This window comes from Silene latifolia, chromosome 2 (genome assembly GCF_048544455.1).
Source record: "Silene latifolia isolate original U9 population chromosome 2, ASM4854445v1, whole genome shotgun sequence".
In the NCBI taxonomy this organism is placed as follows: Eukaryota; Viridiplantae; Streptophyta; class Magnoliopsida; order Caryophyllales; family Caryophyllaceae; genus Silene; species Silene latifolia.
Window position 1 is genome coordinate 64,012,527 of NC_133527.1, and position 18,469 is coordinate 64,030,995.

Consider the following 18,469-nt stretch of genomic DNA (forward strand, 5'->3'; position numbering starts at 1 on the left):
GTTCACAGAACGAGTCACAATGACTATTGAACAAGGATAAATGGTTAACAGAACAAGTCACAATGACAAGGACAAATGGTTCACACAACGAGTCACATGGACTAATGAACAAGGACAAATGGTTCATACAACGAGTCACAAGGACTAATAAACAAGGAAAAATGGATCACACAACAAGTCATAAGAACTAATGAACAATGACAAATGATTCACACAAAGAGTCTCAAGGACAATTGAACAAGGACAAATGGTTAGCACATGAAGTTCCATTGACAAGGACAAATGGTTCACACAACGAGTCAAGAGGACTAATGAACAAGGACAAATGGTTTCAACAACAAGTCTCATGGACTAATGAACAAGGACAAATGATTCACACAACGAGTCACAAGGACTAATGAACATGGACAAATGGTTAGAACAACAAGTCACCATGACAAGGACAAATAGTTCACACAACGAATCACAAGGACTAATTAACCAGCACAAATGGTTCACACAACGAGTCACATGGACTAAAGAACAAGGACAAATGGTTCACACAACGAGTCACAAGGGATAATGAACAAGGACAAATGGTTCACACAACGAGTCACAAGAATTAATGAACAAGGATAAATGGTTCACACAACGAGTCACAATGACTAATGAACAAGGATAAATGGTTTCAACAACAAGTCTCATGGACTAATGAACAAGGACAAATGATTCACAAAACGAGTCACAAGGACTAATGAACATGAACAAATGGTTAGAACAACATGTCACCATGACAAGGATAAATGGATCACACAACGAGTCAGAAGGACTAATTAAGAAGCACAAATGGTTCACACAACAAGTCACAAGGACTAAAGAACAAGGACAATTGGTTTACACAACGTGTCACAAGGGATAATGAACAAGGACAAATGGTTCACACAACGAGTCACAAGGATTAATGAACAAGGACAAATGGTTCACACAACGAGTCACGATGACTAATGTACAAGGATAAATGGTTAGCAGAACAAGTCACAATGAGAAGGACAACTGGTTCACACAACAAGTCACATGGACTAATGAACAAGGACAAATGGTTAGCACATGAAGTTCCATTGACAAGGACAAATGGTTCACACAACGAGTCACATGGAATAATGAACAAGGACTAATGGTTCATACAACGAGTCACAAGGACTAATAAACAAGAAAAAATGGATCACACAACGAGTCATAAGGACTAATAAATAATGACAAATCGTTCACACAAAGAGTCTCAAAGACTAATTAACAAGGACAAATGGTTAGCAAATCAAGTTCCATTCACAAGGACAAATGGTTCACACAAAGAGCCCCAAGGACTAATGAACAAGGTCAAATGGTTTACACAACGAGTCACATGGACAAATGAACAAGGACAAATGGTTCACACAACGAGTCACAATGACTAATGAACAAGTTTAAATGGTTAGCACAACAAGTCACAATGACAAGGACAAAATTATTCACACAACGTGTCACAAAGACTAATGAACAAGGACAAATGGTTTACACAACAAGTCACAAGGACTAAGAACAAGGACAAATGTTTTACACAACGAGTCACAAGGACTAATGAACATGGACAAATAGTTAGAACAACAAGTCACCATGACAAGGATAAATGGATCACACAACTAGTCATAAACCCTCTAATTTTCGGCCCACTTGGTAATATGGATTCCATATTATTTTTGTCAATTGTCAATATGTCACATGTCATATGTGACATAAATTTTGTTATGTATTTTTAACATATTAAAAATCAACGTATTAATAAAAATACGTCACATACAAAAATCGACTTAGTAATTTCATAATTACTTGTGCCAAAATATTTTACCATTTATAAATCACAACAGATTGTATTTATAATAATTCATTCAATTTTGATTGTTTCTTTAAACAATAATTTCATCCAAAATAGAGATTTTAGTGAGATAAAAAGCTCTCTTCTCCTCCCTCTTTTAGACCGAAAATATTCAAAGTGTTAACAATATTTTTGGTTCAATTTTCTACCTTAATTAATATTATACTAGTATTTGTAATATTAATTAAATTAAGAGAAGCCTTGGGTATAAAGCTTGGGGAGAGATCTTGTACTTAGATCTTGTTCATCCATAAAGGAAAAGCTCAAGAACAAGAGAGAAAGGTGATCTCTCTTGTGCCCTAATAGCCGAAATCCACTATGTAAGGACATGATTTCTCCTCTATTTATATTATTGTTTGCATGCATAAAATCTGTTTTAATTTTATGACAAATTAATTAAGACATATATGAGTATGTTAGTATGTATATGAATCTACATTTTGAGATACCAATTGAAGGAAAAGTAGATTCATATACATGTTAACATACTCTTATATGTCTAAATAATTTGTCATAAAATTAAAACGGATCTTATGCATGCAAACAATAAAATAAATAGAGGAGAAATCATGTCCATACATTGTAAATTTCGGCTATTAGGGCACAAGAGAGATCACCTATCTCTTCTTGTTCTTGAGCTATTCCAATGGAAGAACAAAGATCTAAGTGTAAGATCTCTCCCTATGCTTTATACCCAAGGCTTCTCTTAATTAAATTAATATTACAAATACTAGTTATAATATTAATCAAGGTAGAAAAATGGAACCAAAATATTTATAAACTCTTATATTATTTCGGTTTTTAGAGAGATAAAAGGGAGGTTTTTATTTCTCTCTAAAACTCTAATTTTTGGAGAAGTGAATTTGAATTAATACACACTAAAACATTTTAGTGTTATTAGGTAAAATTATAAGAAAAAAGTAATGATCACATTTTGCTTCCCAAAACCGTGTAAGAGGAGCTTTAGGGTGAGCCAATGCATGGAGAAATTGTTCTTCACAAGGAACAATAGGCTTGCATGGCTAGGTTGCTTTTTAATCATTGTGTTTTCCACTAATCACAAACAACTTATAATTAGCTAAACACCTTCTAATTTTTCGGCCCTTTACATAATATGGTGTCCATATTATTTTTGTCAATTGTCTATATGTTACATGTCACATGTCACATATATTTGTTATGTAATTTTTAACTTATTAAAAATCAACGTATTAATAAAAATACGTCACATACAAAATCGACTTTAGTAATATCATAATTACTAGTACCAAAATATTTTACCAATTATAAATCACAACTGATTGCATTTATAACAATTCATTCAATTTAATTGCTACATTAAACAATTATTTCATCCGAGTAATGATACAATTCAATTACTCAGACCGTACCTTATTTAATCACATTTCAATATGATACGTAAATTTTACTTCCAAAATCGTCCGTCAATTTTCAAGTAATTTAATTAACTCGTAACATTATACGATTAATTAAATAATCAATTAAGAGTATTGCCCTTTAGGTATGACCTAGGGGTCAATCGATCACCACCGTCACACGACAGTAATGTCAAACTCTAGTCAGCCAATCATTACCGATATATGTTGACCAGTTGACAGTAACAAAATTACTTCCCAATTGTATTCATTTTAATGAGACTTAAACATGTGATCATCATGATCAACAGTCGTGATCGCATTATTGTCGGAGGACACATATTCCAACAATCTCCCACTTGTCCTCGACAAGTGTGCGTCACCAATTCTCTTGTCCTATTACTATCTCCCACTCAATGCAAGGTGTCTTTCGGTCGTACTTGCAAGTGATCATATCGAGAGTGGTTTCCTCGATCCGGAGAATAACGATTGACCGGATTTATCCACTCTGGATGCCATCCGAGCGTGGCCACGCATTTCCAATTCATTACTCCTCGAGTGGCCCTGAGATATTGTTATAACCCCGACAAGGGGTGGACAATTCCTATCGCACTCATTCCCTTCGACTAGCCACACCCATCATAACCCAAAATATGCCCATTTGACCCCATTTACGAAGGTCGTAGTAACACAAATCAAAGTTAATCTGAAACTGTGCCATCTTAGGAGAATAGTCTTTAGTCAAAAGAATCGACTCATTTGAATACTATAGTAGCTCTCGCCACGACCAGGCTATATAAATTTGCAGAACTCTATAAGCGGTCATAAGGCCCGACAAAATGTTCCTAACATCTGCCTATGTGATCGACTAGTCATCTCACATGACTCTATGGCACTTGAACTTGCCATCAATCGCCTCACACTCTAGTCACTTCGAGACGTCACCTCATATAAGTAACTATGGGCAAAAACAATGTTAATCCATGTTCACTTTAACGGGGTTCAATTGTCTCTACAACCCGTTTGGATATAACAATGTACAGGGTGAGTTAAGAATAACTCATACGACAAATGTCGACATCACACTCGGGTAGTCAATATCATATTGCAACCTTGTGATGTTTATCATAAGTGTAAACACTTATTGATTGCAATAGAAGTTTAACATCCCATGTGTCCATGTGTTCAAACTTCTTACACTTGCATTTTCCTTCACATTCATGTTCTCTCTCATAGCATGAATCTTACCAAGTACACATCAAGGTTCTCGACCATGGTTTTGGTTCTTTAACTTGAAAGAACTTTCTTATCGATCATCTCATAACGAACGAATTTGCGATGAATAATACAACTTGTACTGATCAAGTGTTCCATCCACACACAATGCACTAGGTATATGTTTTGTAGAATCTTGTAACAATTTACAAGATTATTCAGCTTAGCACTTCTCACAAGTCCTAGCTTTACTAGGAAAGATTGTTTTTGAATAACCTCTTATTCAACCAAGCATCTTTCCAAAGCTTCTCATTTCTCTTTCTAGCTCGAAAGTTTTAGGATTCTCATAAATCCTTACATGTGTTCGGATTTCATATGTATGTGCAACCTATTGTCACATAATCGAGTATTCCGTAAAACACCGAAATCGCTCATCGGATTCTACTCGAGAATTCATGACGTTTCTATTATGGCTCACCAACCAATCATCATGCTCTTATGCATATGATTCAAAATTGGACATGTACATGATTATTCTAATGGCGGAAACATTAGTTACTAATAATCATGAGATCAACCGTTCTCAGGTTCAATGAACTACCATGACTGCTAATGGTAATCCCATTTTCATTCATATGAATAACCTATGTATATGTTGATGTGATGTGTATCTCTTAATACTAATCCAACATCCCATGATGTAATTGGATTCATCATTGTCCATTTTCATCCAGAATTGAAAACTCAAAAGCTTCTTTATGAAAGAAGGTATTAGCTCGTCATTCTTTAATGAGTAATGAGTTTTATACATTCAAGGATGATAGCTCCCACTAAATTCCATGTCTTCACATGAGAATTTCCTAACTCCCACTCAATTCCACATATTTCGAAATTGACTTCTCAATCGAAATTTGTCAAAGATATAAATATAAATTGCTTTGCCAAGTTACTAGGATAAAATCATATATATTCCCATCATATCCTTTCAAAAAGCCTATTTTGAAGTGGTCTCATCTCAACCTTACGGAAAGAGATTTTAAATCTCTAACACACTCATGTCATAATGATGTGTAGCAATGTCATTATTCAAATACAAATAATATTTAGAATAAGTCCTTTGGAATACCCTTTCGGAAGGAGGTTTAACCATTTCATAGCGAGGTTAAACAATGACATTTGCGTGGTTAAAACGTTGGCTATTGAAGATATCGGAATATCAATCTTTGCAACTTGATCATAACTAGTATGTTACTATGATTCATTTAGGCTCTTAAGTAAAACTCATGATTGAAACTATTGGTCAAATGATTCATAACCTTAGTCAAAAGCTTGTTAAGACTTTACATTAGTCATTTTTCTTCCAAAACTTCTTTTGGTCTCCTCGTGTAGTTATCTTGAGAATAAACTCTTATGATTACTTCACTTGGTCTCTTAAGTCATTTAGAACTAACTTGAGACTATAGATCTCATCTATTTGGTATACTATGTAAATAGATATACCTTCATTCAAATCATTCTCTCTTGCGTAGATCTTCATTTACACAAGAACACAATTATATCTTGCCTTGTGTGTTGTGTCCTCATTTTAAGAATACAACTGGGAAGTAATATTGTTACTGTCAACTGGTCAACATATATCGGTAATGATTGGCTGACTAGAGTTTGACATTACTGTCGTGTGACGGTGGTGATCAGTTGACCCCCTAGGTCATACCTAAAGGGCAATACACTTAATTGATTATTTAATTGATCGTATAATGTTGCGAGTTAATTAAATTACTTGAAAATTGACGGACGATTTTGGAAGTAAAATTTACGTATCATATTGAAATGTGATTAAATAAGGTACGGTCTGAGTAATTGAATTGTATCATTACTCGGATGAAATAATTGTTTAATGTAACAATTAAATTGAATGAATTGTTATAAATACAATCAGTTGTGATTTATAAATTGGTAAAAATTTTGGCACAAGTAATTATGAGATTACTAAGTCAATTTTTGTATGTGACGTATTTTATTAATACGTTGATTTTTAATATGATAAAAATTACACATCAAATATATGTGACATGTGACATGTAACATATAGACAATTGACAAAAATAATATGGACACCATAATATGTAAAGTGCCGAAATATTGGAGGTGCATTAGCTAGAATTGTGTTTATAAATCTTAATAGAAAACATAATGATGAAAATAGCTAAGTAGCCATGCAACCCTATTCTCCTTGTGAAGACCAATATGGGCATGCATTGGCTCCCCAAAAAGCACCCCACCCACCGGTTTTCCTAGGGGCTTTTAGAGAGTTTTCTCTCTAATTTTTATTCATTCAATTCACATTTTATTTTTCTAGAGTTAGAAAGATAATTTCCTCTCTACATTTTATGATAAATTAGAGAGATTATTTACTCAAAATCTCTTCTCCTCTACCCGGTTTTAGGAGCTAAAATACCAACTATTTTGGTTCAATTTTCATAAGATTAATATTATACTAGTATTCATAATATTAATTAGATTAAGTGAAAGCCTTGGGTATAAAGCATAGGGAGAGATCTTACACTTAGATCTTTGTTCTTCCATTGGAAAAGCTCAAGAACAAGAAGAGAAAGGTGATCTCTCTTGTGCCCTAATAGCCGAAATATACAATGTAAGGACATGATTTCTCCTCTATTTATATTATTGTTTGCATGCATAAAATCCGTTTTAATTTTATGACAAATTAATTTAGCATATATGAGTATGTTATTTATGTATATGAATCTACATTTCCTTCAATTGGTATCAGAGCCACGTTGTTTGCATGCAAATTGGTTAAAAGTTTTTCCGAGTTATATGAATAACAAATAAAACTTGTAAAATTTGTGTTATTATGATATATCACGAAATAAATACATGCATGTTAATATTTCTGGTCCTAAAATGTTTTAGGATATTTTGGTTAATTTTTTTCGGATTTTTATTGTTCATAATTTACAATAATGGCATTTAAATGTGATTTTATGAATAAAAATGTCATTTTTGGTCGAAAATTAGCTATACTTCGAATTTTAAGTTGATCTTTGGATATGTTATCACATATATTATTTTGAGATAACCTGTAATGTTTCATAATTTTTTCACTTGTTATGCTCGAAAAATGAATTTTTCATTATTAAATATGGATTTAAGAGAAAAATAGGTTAATATGAGTTAATTTTCGAATCTGGTCATAGAAAATTAATATGTTGTCAAATGCAATTTTACAAAATGTGTGTAAAATAATTGGCTATAAAGAAGGCTTTTAGCATGATTTATGAATTTTTGAAGAAAAATTAGCATAAATAGTGATATTATTAGTGTAAAATTAATAAAACATAATCTATGACTTAGGAAAAACGTATAATGTTGCATTTTATTATATTTTTCAGATCTAAAATTGAAAAGTTAGTGAAAATAATTTTTCCATGTTTTTATGATTATTTTATTAAATATCGATAAACCGCAACATTGTTTTTCCGGAAAATTTTCGAAATGTTTAACCTAAGATTTTGAACATTATGAGTGTCATGGAATTTTTCCAGAATGTTCATGAATTTAAATTTCAAATTTTGAATTTATTTGAAATTTTTGGATTTATTTGAAGTTTAATAGCTTATTTTTGTAATTTTGGTCCATTTATGAACAATTTTGTAAATAAAAGTTAATTATGGTCAAAATTATTAGTGAAGACTATATTTTGAGTCCTAAGAGGTTAGGGTAATTAACTTATGCATAAATATGAGTTTATGTATTTTTGTGATTATAAAATGTTGAAATCACGCAAATCCGTAAAAACCGAGTAATATACGATATTGGCTAATTAAAAGGCGATTTAGCATAAAAATTGAGCATGTTCATACATATTATAATGCTGCATTTTTCTTTATGATTGTCATAATTTTAATTTATGTAATTTTGAATTATGTAATTTTACTTAGTATGGCCTTAGATTTTAATTGGTATTTCCCGAAATGTATGGGAATATCGATTCGGTTGTAATTTTTATTGTGATCTCGTATCACCGTTTTGTATTTTAATAGATTTATTTTATTTTAGTTACAAATGTATAATAGGAAATTATGTAATTTATTATGTAATTTTTATTCATTCCGGAGTTCCAAAAGACGGATTTCTTCAAGAATGGCGATACATAAAGACGGTGTTACCTCGAGATGTGTGCCACAACCGAAGTTCAAGGGACCAATGGAGTTGGTTTCCGAATATGTAATAGATTAATAGTTTTTCTATTTTAGGAAAGGCCATACTAGGATTTATTTATCTTTATGCTTGCATTTTATTTTATGTCACATGCATCGCTAAATCGCCATAACTAAACATGCATTGTCTTATTTTATCGAGTTAATCGACCGTGTCAAATATAATTATCGTAGTTCACCGCTTTAGTTCACTTAAAACGTGATAGATAATAATTTGACATGACCTCTCGCTAAAACTATCAATTGAGATATAGCCTTACCAAATAGTAGAAACCATGAAAACCTATTTCGCGAGGGAGTGCGCTCGGCCCCACCGGGGTACAAACCTTGTTACGTAGGGGAAGTGGGTGATGAATGTTAATCCACCGAATTCATGTTGATGAGGGATGTATCGGCCCCACCGTGCCCAAGTTAATGTGGGTTTGGATCATGGACACATTTATTCGAAATTTGGATTGAACTCAACAAAAGTATTTGATAAGGGATGTATCGGCCCCACCGTGCCCCTGTCGATGTGTTTTGGGCTATAGATAATAGTTAATGTAATATTATCGACCAAGAGTTCTAAAAGTAGAATCGATTAAACGTTAATCCACCGAGTTATATTGATGAAGGATGTATCGGCCCCACCGTGCCTAAGTCGATATGAATTTGGGTCTTGGAATCATTTATTATAGTTGGGTAGAGGTCACTATATAAATGTTCATATCTTTTTAAATTTGCAAGTATGATTTAAAAAGACAAATGTTAATATTTCCTTTCCTCCATATTTGTAGTGCATTACAATGAATCCAACAAATGCTACCGCACCAATTACTATTGAGTCATATCATCATGTTCTTGACGACGTATGCTCCAACAATAATTTCGATACAACTAGAGAACTTCATTTCGGGATAGGTTCGGATGGAAACCTAAATTTCATCACTTCTTCTAAACCACCCACTACTACTAGACCTCGTGTGAGTCCGTCTCAGGAAGACTACCTCATACGATCTATAGGGTCTTTGTCTCTGGAAGATAAAGATGCCAAAGCTAGTGGGAGCTCTAGCAATCAAGTTCTTGCTTCAAAGGGCAAGAGGTTCAAGAAGAAAGCAAAGAAAGTCAAAAACTTCAAGCAAGTTAATGATGAGTGCCATTATTGCTATGGCATGGGACATTGGCTTAGGAATTGCCCTATGTATTTGCGAAATATAAGGGAAGGACTCATTACTCCAAAAGGTACAATTCCTAAAGAAATTTATGTTATTGATATAAATTATACTTCCACTACGACATGGGTACTAGATACCGGTTGTGGTTCTCACCTTTGTAATCATTTACAGGGTTTAAGAGATGTGGAGAAGCTTAGCAAGGGAGATGTGGATATTCGACTTGGAAATGGAGCTCGGGTAGCGGCCGAATCCAAAGGAACTTATGTTCTAGCTTTGCCAAACGGTTTTGAGTTGTATTTGCATAATTGTTTTTATGTTCCTACGCTCTCTAAAAACATTATCTCAATCGCCATGCTAGACATGGACGGTTTTTGTTTTGTCATTAAGAACAATCGTTGCTCTATTTCTAGGAATGATTTGGTTATTGGCCAAGCTTCTTCCATAAATGGCATTTACATTTTAGAGACCTCAAAACCGACCAATGATATTTATAACATTCAATCAAAGAAACTCAAAACAAGTGACCCAAGTGAAGCGTTCATTTGGCATTGTCGATTAGGTCACATAAACGAGAATCGCATCAAAAGATTAATTTCTACTAATGTGATTACACCATTTGATTATCAATCATTTGGTACATGCGAATATTGCCTACTTGGCAAAATGACTCGTAATCCTTTTAGCGGTAAAGGGACACGAGCTAGTGAGCTATTAGGACTCATACACACCGATGTATGCGGACCAATGAGTATCACCGCTCGTGGTAATTATGACTACTTTATAACCTTCACCGATGACTTAAGTAGATATGGGTATATCTATTTAATGAAACATAAGAGTGAAGCATTTGAGAAATTCAAGGAATTCCAAAACGAAGTAGAGAACCAATTGAACAAAAGGATTAAGGCACTACGATCCGATCGTGGTGGTGAATACCTTAGCCTTGAATTTGATTCACACTTGAAAAGTCGTGGTATTATATCACAACTTTCTCCACCCGGAACACCTCAACTTAATGGTGTTGCCGAAAGGAGAAATCGAACCTTACTAGATATGGTTCGATCCATGATGAGTCAAACCGAGTTACCGAACTCGTTTTGGGGATTTGCGATACAAACCGCAATTCGATCTTTGAATAATAGTCCCACAAAGTCCACCGAAAAGACTCCATGTGAGATGTGGACGGGTAAGATCCCAAATATATCCTATATGAAGATTTGGGGATGTGATGCTTACGTCAAAACTAAGAACGACAACAAGCTAGCCCCAAGATCCGAAAAATGCATCTTTGTAGGTTATCCCTCGACCTCTCGAGGGTATTACTTCTACAAACCTCAAGATCATAAAGTGTTTGTGTCTTGCGAGGCTGTCTTCTTAGAAAGAGAATTCATTTCTAAAAGACAGAGAGTGGGAGAAATTTTGAACTTGATGAAGTTCAAGAGCCACAAACCGAGATAGAGACGCAAGAAGATGTTCCTTCGTCGTCTAACGCCGTTGTACCTCCTCCACTAAGAAGGACGGGCCGAGTAATTCGCCATCCCGATCGATATGTGGGACTTATCGAAGAAGATGGAACACTCGATGTGTTACTTATGGAAAGTGACGAGCCCGCCACCTACAAGGCCGCAATCTCTAGTCCTAATTCCACCTTATGGCTTGAAGCCATGAAATCCGAAATGGATTCTATGCTTGAAAACCAAGTTTGGGACTTGGTAGATTTGCCTAAAGGGGCAAGACCCTCCAATGCAAATGGATATTCAAGGTCAAGAATGGCATAGAAGGACATGACGATGTCTACAAAGCTAGGCTAGTGGCAAAAGGATTTACCCAAGTCCAAGGTCTCCATTATGATGAGACCTTCGCCCCGTAGCCATGCTAAGATCCATACGGATTTTGTTAGCGATCGCCGCATTTCATGATTATAAAATATGGCAAATGGATGTCAAAACCGCTTTTCTAAATGGGCATTTAGAGGAGGAGGTGTACATGATACAACCCGAAGGTTTTGTTGATTCTAAAAATCCTAACAAAGTGTGCAAGCTTAAGAGATCCATTTATGGTCTTAAGCAAGCATCTAGAAGTTGGAATCATCGATTCAATCATGTTATAAAAGAAAATGGTTTCACTCGAAATGTTGAGGAACCATGTTTATACATGAAATTCAGGGGGAGCAATGTTGTGTTCCTAATCTTGTATGTCGATGACATACTACTCATTGGAAATGATATTCCAATGTTGTCTTCTGTTAAGAAGTGGTTAGGTAACCACTTCCAAATGAAGGATTTAGGAGAGGCACAACGCATATTAGGTATCTGGATCTATAGAGATAGACCCAAGAGGATATTGGCACTAAGTCAAGAGTCTTATGTTGATAAGATTCTTCGACGATTCAGCATGGACAAATCCAAAAGGGGTTTGGTACCTATGGTAACCGGAACGATATTGAGCAGGACTCAATGTCCCTCCGAACCCCATGATGTTGAACGCATGAAGTTGATCCCTTACGCTTCCATTGTTGGATCAATCATGTATGCCATGATATGCACACGTCCCGATGTCTCGTATGCCTTGAGCATGACGAGTAGATATCAAGGAAATCCAGGTGAGAGTCACTGGATTGTTGTCAAGAACATCCTTAAGTACTTGAGAAGAACTAAGGACTCTATCCTTGTGTTTGGAGGAGACACCGAGTTGCGTGTTACAGGATACACGGACTCAAGTTTTCAAACAGATAGAGATGACATGAAATCACAAGTGGTTTTGTTTTCATGCTCAATGGTGGTGCCGTAAATGGAGAAGCTTCAAGGAAGTCAGAATCATGGATTCGACAACGGAGGCTGAGTACATAGCAAAGATCGAAGCGCCAAGGAAGCTATGTGGATCAAGCAATTCACGGAAGGTCTAAAAGTAGTACCTACCACCGATGATCCCATCACTCTCTATTGTGATAATAGTGGGACGATCTTCCAAGCTAAGGAGCCAAAGTCTAGTAATAGATCTAGACATGTACTTAGAAAGTATCATGTAATAAGAGATTTCATTGAAAGAAAGGAAATTGCGATTTGTAAGGTTGGGACGGATGACAACATAGCTGATCCGCTCACCAAGCCTTTATCGCAGGCTAAGCATGATGGGCATGTTGCGTCCATGGGACTTAAACGTGTACCAAATTTTTGTTAGATTTTGAAATGAAATAAAAGTGTTGTTTTTGTTCATGTTCATAATCGCATTTGTCTTTTATCCTTAATTTATACTTTGTTACATCAAAACGGGTTGTAGAGACAATTGAACCCCGTTAAAGTGAACATGGATTAACATTGTTTTGCCCATAGTTACTTATATGAGGTGACGTCTCGAAGTGACTAGAGTGTGATGCGATTAATGGCAAGTTCAAGTGCCATAGAGTCATGTGAGATGACTAGTCGATCACATAGGCAGATTGTTAGGAACTTTCTGTCGGGCCTTATGACCGCTTATAGAGTTCTGGCAAATTTATATAGCCTGGTCGTGGCGAGAGCTACTATAGTATTCTAATGAGTCAATTCTTTTGACTAAAGACTATTCTCCTAAGATGGCACAGTTTCAGATTAACTTTGATTTGTGTTACTACGACCTTCGTAAATGGGGTCAAATGGGCATATTTTGGGTTATGATGGCTGTGGCTAGTCGAAGGTGATGCGAACCAAGCTAATGACCAAGTTAATGACTCGAATTTGGTTAACAGGCTGGACGAGCTGGTTGTGAACAGTCACGGTGACAGTCTGATTGTGGCTCGTAATTTTCAGCCTATGAACTCTAATTGTTCTTCCTATGTTACTTTGCTAAGTATGGTGCATGGGGGCTGATGGTGGCACGTTTACCAAGAGGAGAGGACGGTCCAAGCTTCACTTTTATTTTACATTTTCAGATTATCTTAACAATAAAATGTTAGCTTAAAATGTGGTTTGTCTAAGTTCAATGTATTAGTTGTTTTAATGATTGTAATTAAGTGAAGAGTAAATGATAAACTCTTCACTTTGCTAGGCTTGCACGGCTCACTTGAGGCTATATAATGCCTTCTTTTGCTTGAATAAAATCATCCAGAAATTACCAACAAAACTTGTGTTTACAAAATCGTTTCTTGCGTAGAAACAAAACTGGTTTTAGTTAGAACGCGATTCTAATTAAAATTCTCGAGTTGTTGATCAATAGGTCTTGGTCTCACTCACTTTGATCAAGTAATAGGTCTTACTTGTTCAAAACACTATCCCTTATATACAAAATCCAGAACTGGTCGTACCTAGTACGTTCGGTTCGCCAAAAAACAAAAATCGTCATTTTAATAGTTCTTGTTGTCTTAATCAAACAATTCCAGGTCTGCGCGTACCTAGTACGAACAGTCCTCAGCACTGTCCAAAACGTCCTTAATTCCGCTGCTCAATTCGCATAATGATAAACTCTTCACTTTGCTAGGCTTGCACGGCTCACTTGAGGCTATATAATGCCTTCTTTTGCTTGAATAAAATCATCCAGAAATTACCAACAAAACTTGTGTTTACAAAATCGTTTCTTGCGTAGAAACAAAACTGGTTTTAGTTAGAACGCGATTCTAATTAAAATTCTCGAGTTGTTGATCAATAGGTCTTGGTCTCACTCACTTTGATCAAGTAATAGGTCTTACTTGTTCAAAACACTATCCCTTATATACAAAATCCAGAACTGGTCGTACCTAGTACGTTCGGTTCGCCAAAAACAATCCGTCATTTTAATAGTTCTTGTTGTCTTAATCAAACAATTCCAGTGTCTGCGCGTACCTAGTACGAACAAATCCTCAAGACCTTTCCAAAACGTCCTTAATTCCATTTTGCTCAATTCGCATCATTTGTGGTATCAGAGCTTCGGCTCTTGATCCTTGTTTAACTATGTCGGTGGATTTTAACAGTCCGGAATTCATTCATCAATTACGGGAAGCCTTGAAACATGCTCGTGAAACTGATGAGCGTTGGCAACCTAGGAGAGGAGAACGAATTGTTGATGCATTCAAAGCGAGTGATCTTCCTGAATTCGTTGGAGGGGCTGATCCCGAGGCCTATTTGGAGTGGGAACGGAAAATCGATCGTTTATTCGATTTTAAAGACTTGGATGATGACAAGAGGTGTAGATTTGCAATTCTGAAATTAAGCAAAGGAGCATCGTTGTGGTATGAGGCGATGAAGGCTAAGAGGGTCCGAGAAGGCAAGGAGAAAATTGATTCTTGGGTGTCCCTAAAACGCAAACTACGGAAAAGGTATGTACCATCGACTCATAGGTTGTCTACTTATCGCAAAATCGCTGATTTTAGACAAGGCAAATTGAGTGTTAGCGAGTACTTAGATGAATTTCAGAATCTTGCTATTATGGGTGAATTGGAGGAAATAGAGGAACAAAAAATTGCTCGATTCTTGCGTGGTTTAAATTATAACATTGCTAGCACGGTTGAGTTATACCAATATTCTGATTTTGATACTCTTGTTGGTCTTTGTCCAGAAAGTAGAGTCACAAGGGAAGCCTAAATATGGGGGAGGGTCGAGTTCAGAATCGAGTGAGCCAAAATCATGGTCTAAACCCGAGTCTAAATTTGTTGGTACTCCTAATAACCAGGCCGTGTCTAATACTTCGATTGGTAGTCCTAAAAACACCGCTGGTCAGTCCTCTAAAACTCCGGGAAAAGACTAGTTTGGCTAAGGTTCGATGCTTTAAGTGTCAAGGGTTCGGTCATTACCAAAGTGCGTGTCCTAACCAACGAGTTGTGACCTTAAGAGAAGCCTTAGAGTGTCGGGATGAATTGTTGGCCGAGGAGAAACAAATGGATGAATTTCTGATTTCTAATGATAATGAGGAAGGGGAAGAAGAAGTAGAGAGTTATGAGGCACCTAATGTCAATACTAGTTTGGTTTTGCGAACTTTGAAAGTTGATTCTAAACCAATTGAGTCGGGACAAAAAACCAACTGTTTCAAACTAATTGTAAGGTGAATGATAGATGGGTGAGTCTAATTATCGATGGAGGGAGTTGTACTAACGTTGCCTCTACTGAAATGGTGTCTAAATTGGGTCTTAAGACCACAAAACATCCCCATCCTTATGAGTTGCATTGGCTAGATAACGGTAGTAGTGTCAAAGTCACTAAACAGGCCCGTGTGAATTTAACAATGGGTTCGTATGTTGATGAGATTTTGTGTGACGTTATACCCATGGATGCTTGTCATATCTTGTTGGGTCGGCTTTGGCAATTTGATCGGGATGTATTGCATCGGGGAAGGTGTAATGAGTATGAATTGAGGTATAAGGGGAAACGAATTGTGCTCAAGCCTCTATCACCTCAAAACAACCGTGTTGCTGCCACAAACACGGTTCCCAAGGCTGGTATGTCGTTGTTGATTGGAGAACGGGACATGGAGCATGCTATTGATGATGGTGAGCGAGTTTCCTTACTGGTTGCTAAAGAAAATTCGAGTTCTAATGTTGTTTTGCAGGAAAATGGGCGAATTGATAAACTCCTTACGGAGTTTAGTGATGTATTACCCGATGGTTTGCAGATTGGTTTGCCTCCTAATCGGGGTATTGATCATCAAGTTGACCTTATTCCTGGCTCATCTCTCCCGAATAAGGCTGCTTATCATTGTAATCCCGAAGAAACAAAGGAACTCCGAAAGCAAAAGGATGAAATGGTACATAAAGACGCCGCATCAAAGTGGAAAGCAATGTCGAAACCCCATGAGCAAGTCCGGACCAAAATTGAAACCATGCAAGCTGCCTATCAACACAAGTCCAACAGAAAAAGGAAGCGGAGGGTGTTCGGGATTGGAGACTTGGTTTGGTTGCAATTTAGGAAAGAAAGATTCCCGAGCAAACGCAAGAATAAGCTCATGCCTAGGATCGAGGGTCCTTACAAGATTGTGGGTCGGGTGAACAACAATGCTTACAAGGTTGAACTTCCCGGTGATTATGGTGTCCATGCCACTTTTAATGTTGGTGATCTCTCTCCTTACTTGGATGACGATGGCCTAGCTGAATTGAGGTCAATTCCTTTTCAAGGGGGAGGGGATGATGCGAACCAAGCTAATGACCAAGTTAATGACTCGAATTTGGTTAACAGGCTGGACGAGCTGGTTGTGAACAGTCACGGTGACAGTCTGATTGTGGCTCGTAATTTTCAGCCTATGAACTCTAATTGTTCTTCCTATGTTACTTTGCTAAGTATGGTGCATGGGGGCTGATGGTGGCACGTTTACCAAGAGGAGAGGACGGTCCAAGCTTCACTTTTATTTTACATTTTCAGATTATCTTAACAATAAAATGTTAGCTTAAAATGTGGTTTGTCTAAGTTCAATGTATTAGTTGTTTTAATGATTGTAATTAAGTGAAGAGTAAATGATAAACTCTTCACTTTGCTAGGCTTGCACGGCTCACTTGAGGCTATATAATGCCTTCTTTTGCTTGAATAAAATCATCCAGAAATTACCAACAAAACTTGTGTTTACAAAATCGTTTCTTGCGTAGAAACAAAACTGGTTTTAGTTAGAACGCGATTCTAATTAAAATTCTCGAGTTGTTGATCAATAGGTCTTGGTCTCACTCACTTTGATCAAGTAATAGGTCTTACTTGTTCAAAACACTATCCCTTATATACAAAATCCAGAACTGGTCGTACCTAGTACGTTCGGTTCGCCAAAAAACAGTCCGTCATTTTAATAGTTCTTGTTGTCTTAATCAAACAATTCCAGGTCTGCGCGTACCTAGTACGAACAGTCCTCAGCACTGTCCAAAACGTCCTTAATTCCGCTGCTCAATTCGCATCAGAAGGGAATGAGTGCGATAGGAATTGTCCATCCCTTGTCAGGGTTATAACAATATCTCAGGGCCACTCGAGGAGCAATGAACTGGAAATGCGTGGCCACGCTCGGATGGCATCCAGAGTGGATAAATCCGGTCAATCAGTTATTCTCCAGATCGAGGAAACCACTCTCGATATGATCACTTGCAAGTACGACCTGAAAGACACCTTGCATTGAGTGGGAGATAGTAATAGGACAAGAGAGTTGGTGACGCACACTTGTCGAGGACAAGTGGGAGATTGTTGGGAAATGTGTCCTCAACAATAGTGCGATCACATGATTTAAATATCATTATTAAATCTCATTTTAAGAATACAACTGGGAAGTAATATTGTTACTGTCAACTGGTCAACATATATCGGTAATGATTGGCTGACTAGAGTTTGACATTACTGTCGTGTGACGGTGGTGATCAGTTGACCCCCTAGGTCATACCTAAAGGGCAATACACTTAATTGATTATTTAATTGATCGTATAATGTTGCGAGTTAATTAAATTACTTGAAAATTGACGGACGATTTTGGAAGTAAAATTTACGTATCATATTGAAATATGATTAAATAAGATACTGATCCGAGTAATTGAATTGTATCATTACTCGGATGAAATAATTGTTTAATGTAACAATTAAATTGAATGAATTGTTATAAATACAATCAGTTGTGATTTATAAATTGGTAAAATTTTTGGCACAAGTAATTATGAGATTACTAAGTCAATTTTTGTATGTGACGTAT

General features: G+C 36.3%; 1 protein-coding gene across 1 annotated transcript; it reads left to right on the forward strand.

The window, feature by feature from the left end:
* The first annotated feature begins 14,778 nt into the window (after positions 1-14,778).
* On the forward strand, positions 14,779-15,408 carry LOC141640888 (uncharacterized). The gene has a single exon (XM_074449566.1). The coding sequence runs from the start codon at positions 14,779-14,781 to the stop codon at positions 15,406-15,408; it is 630 nt and encodes a 209-aa protein (XP_074305667.1).
* The last annotated feature ends 3,061 nt before the right edge of the window (positions 15,409-18,469 follow it).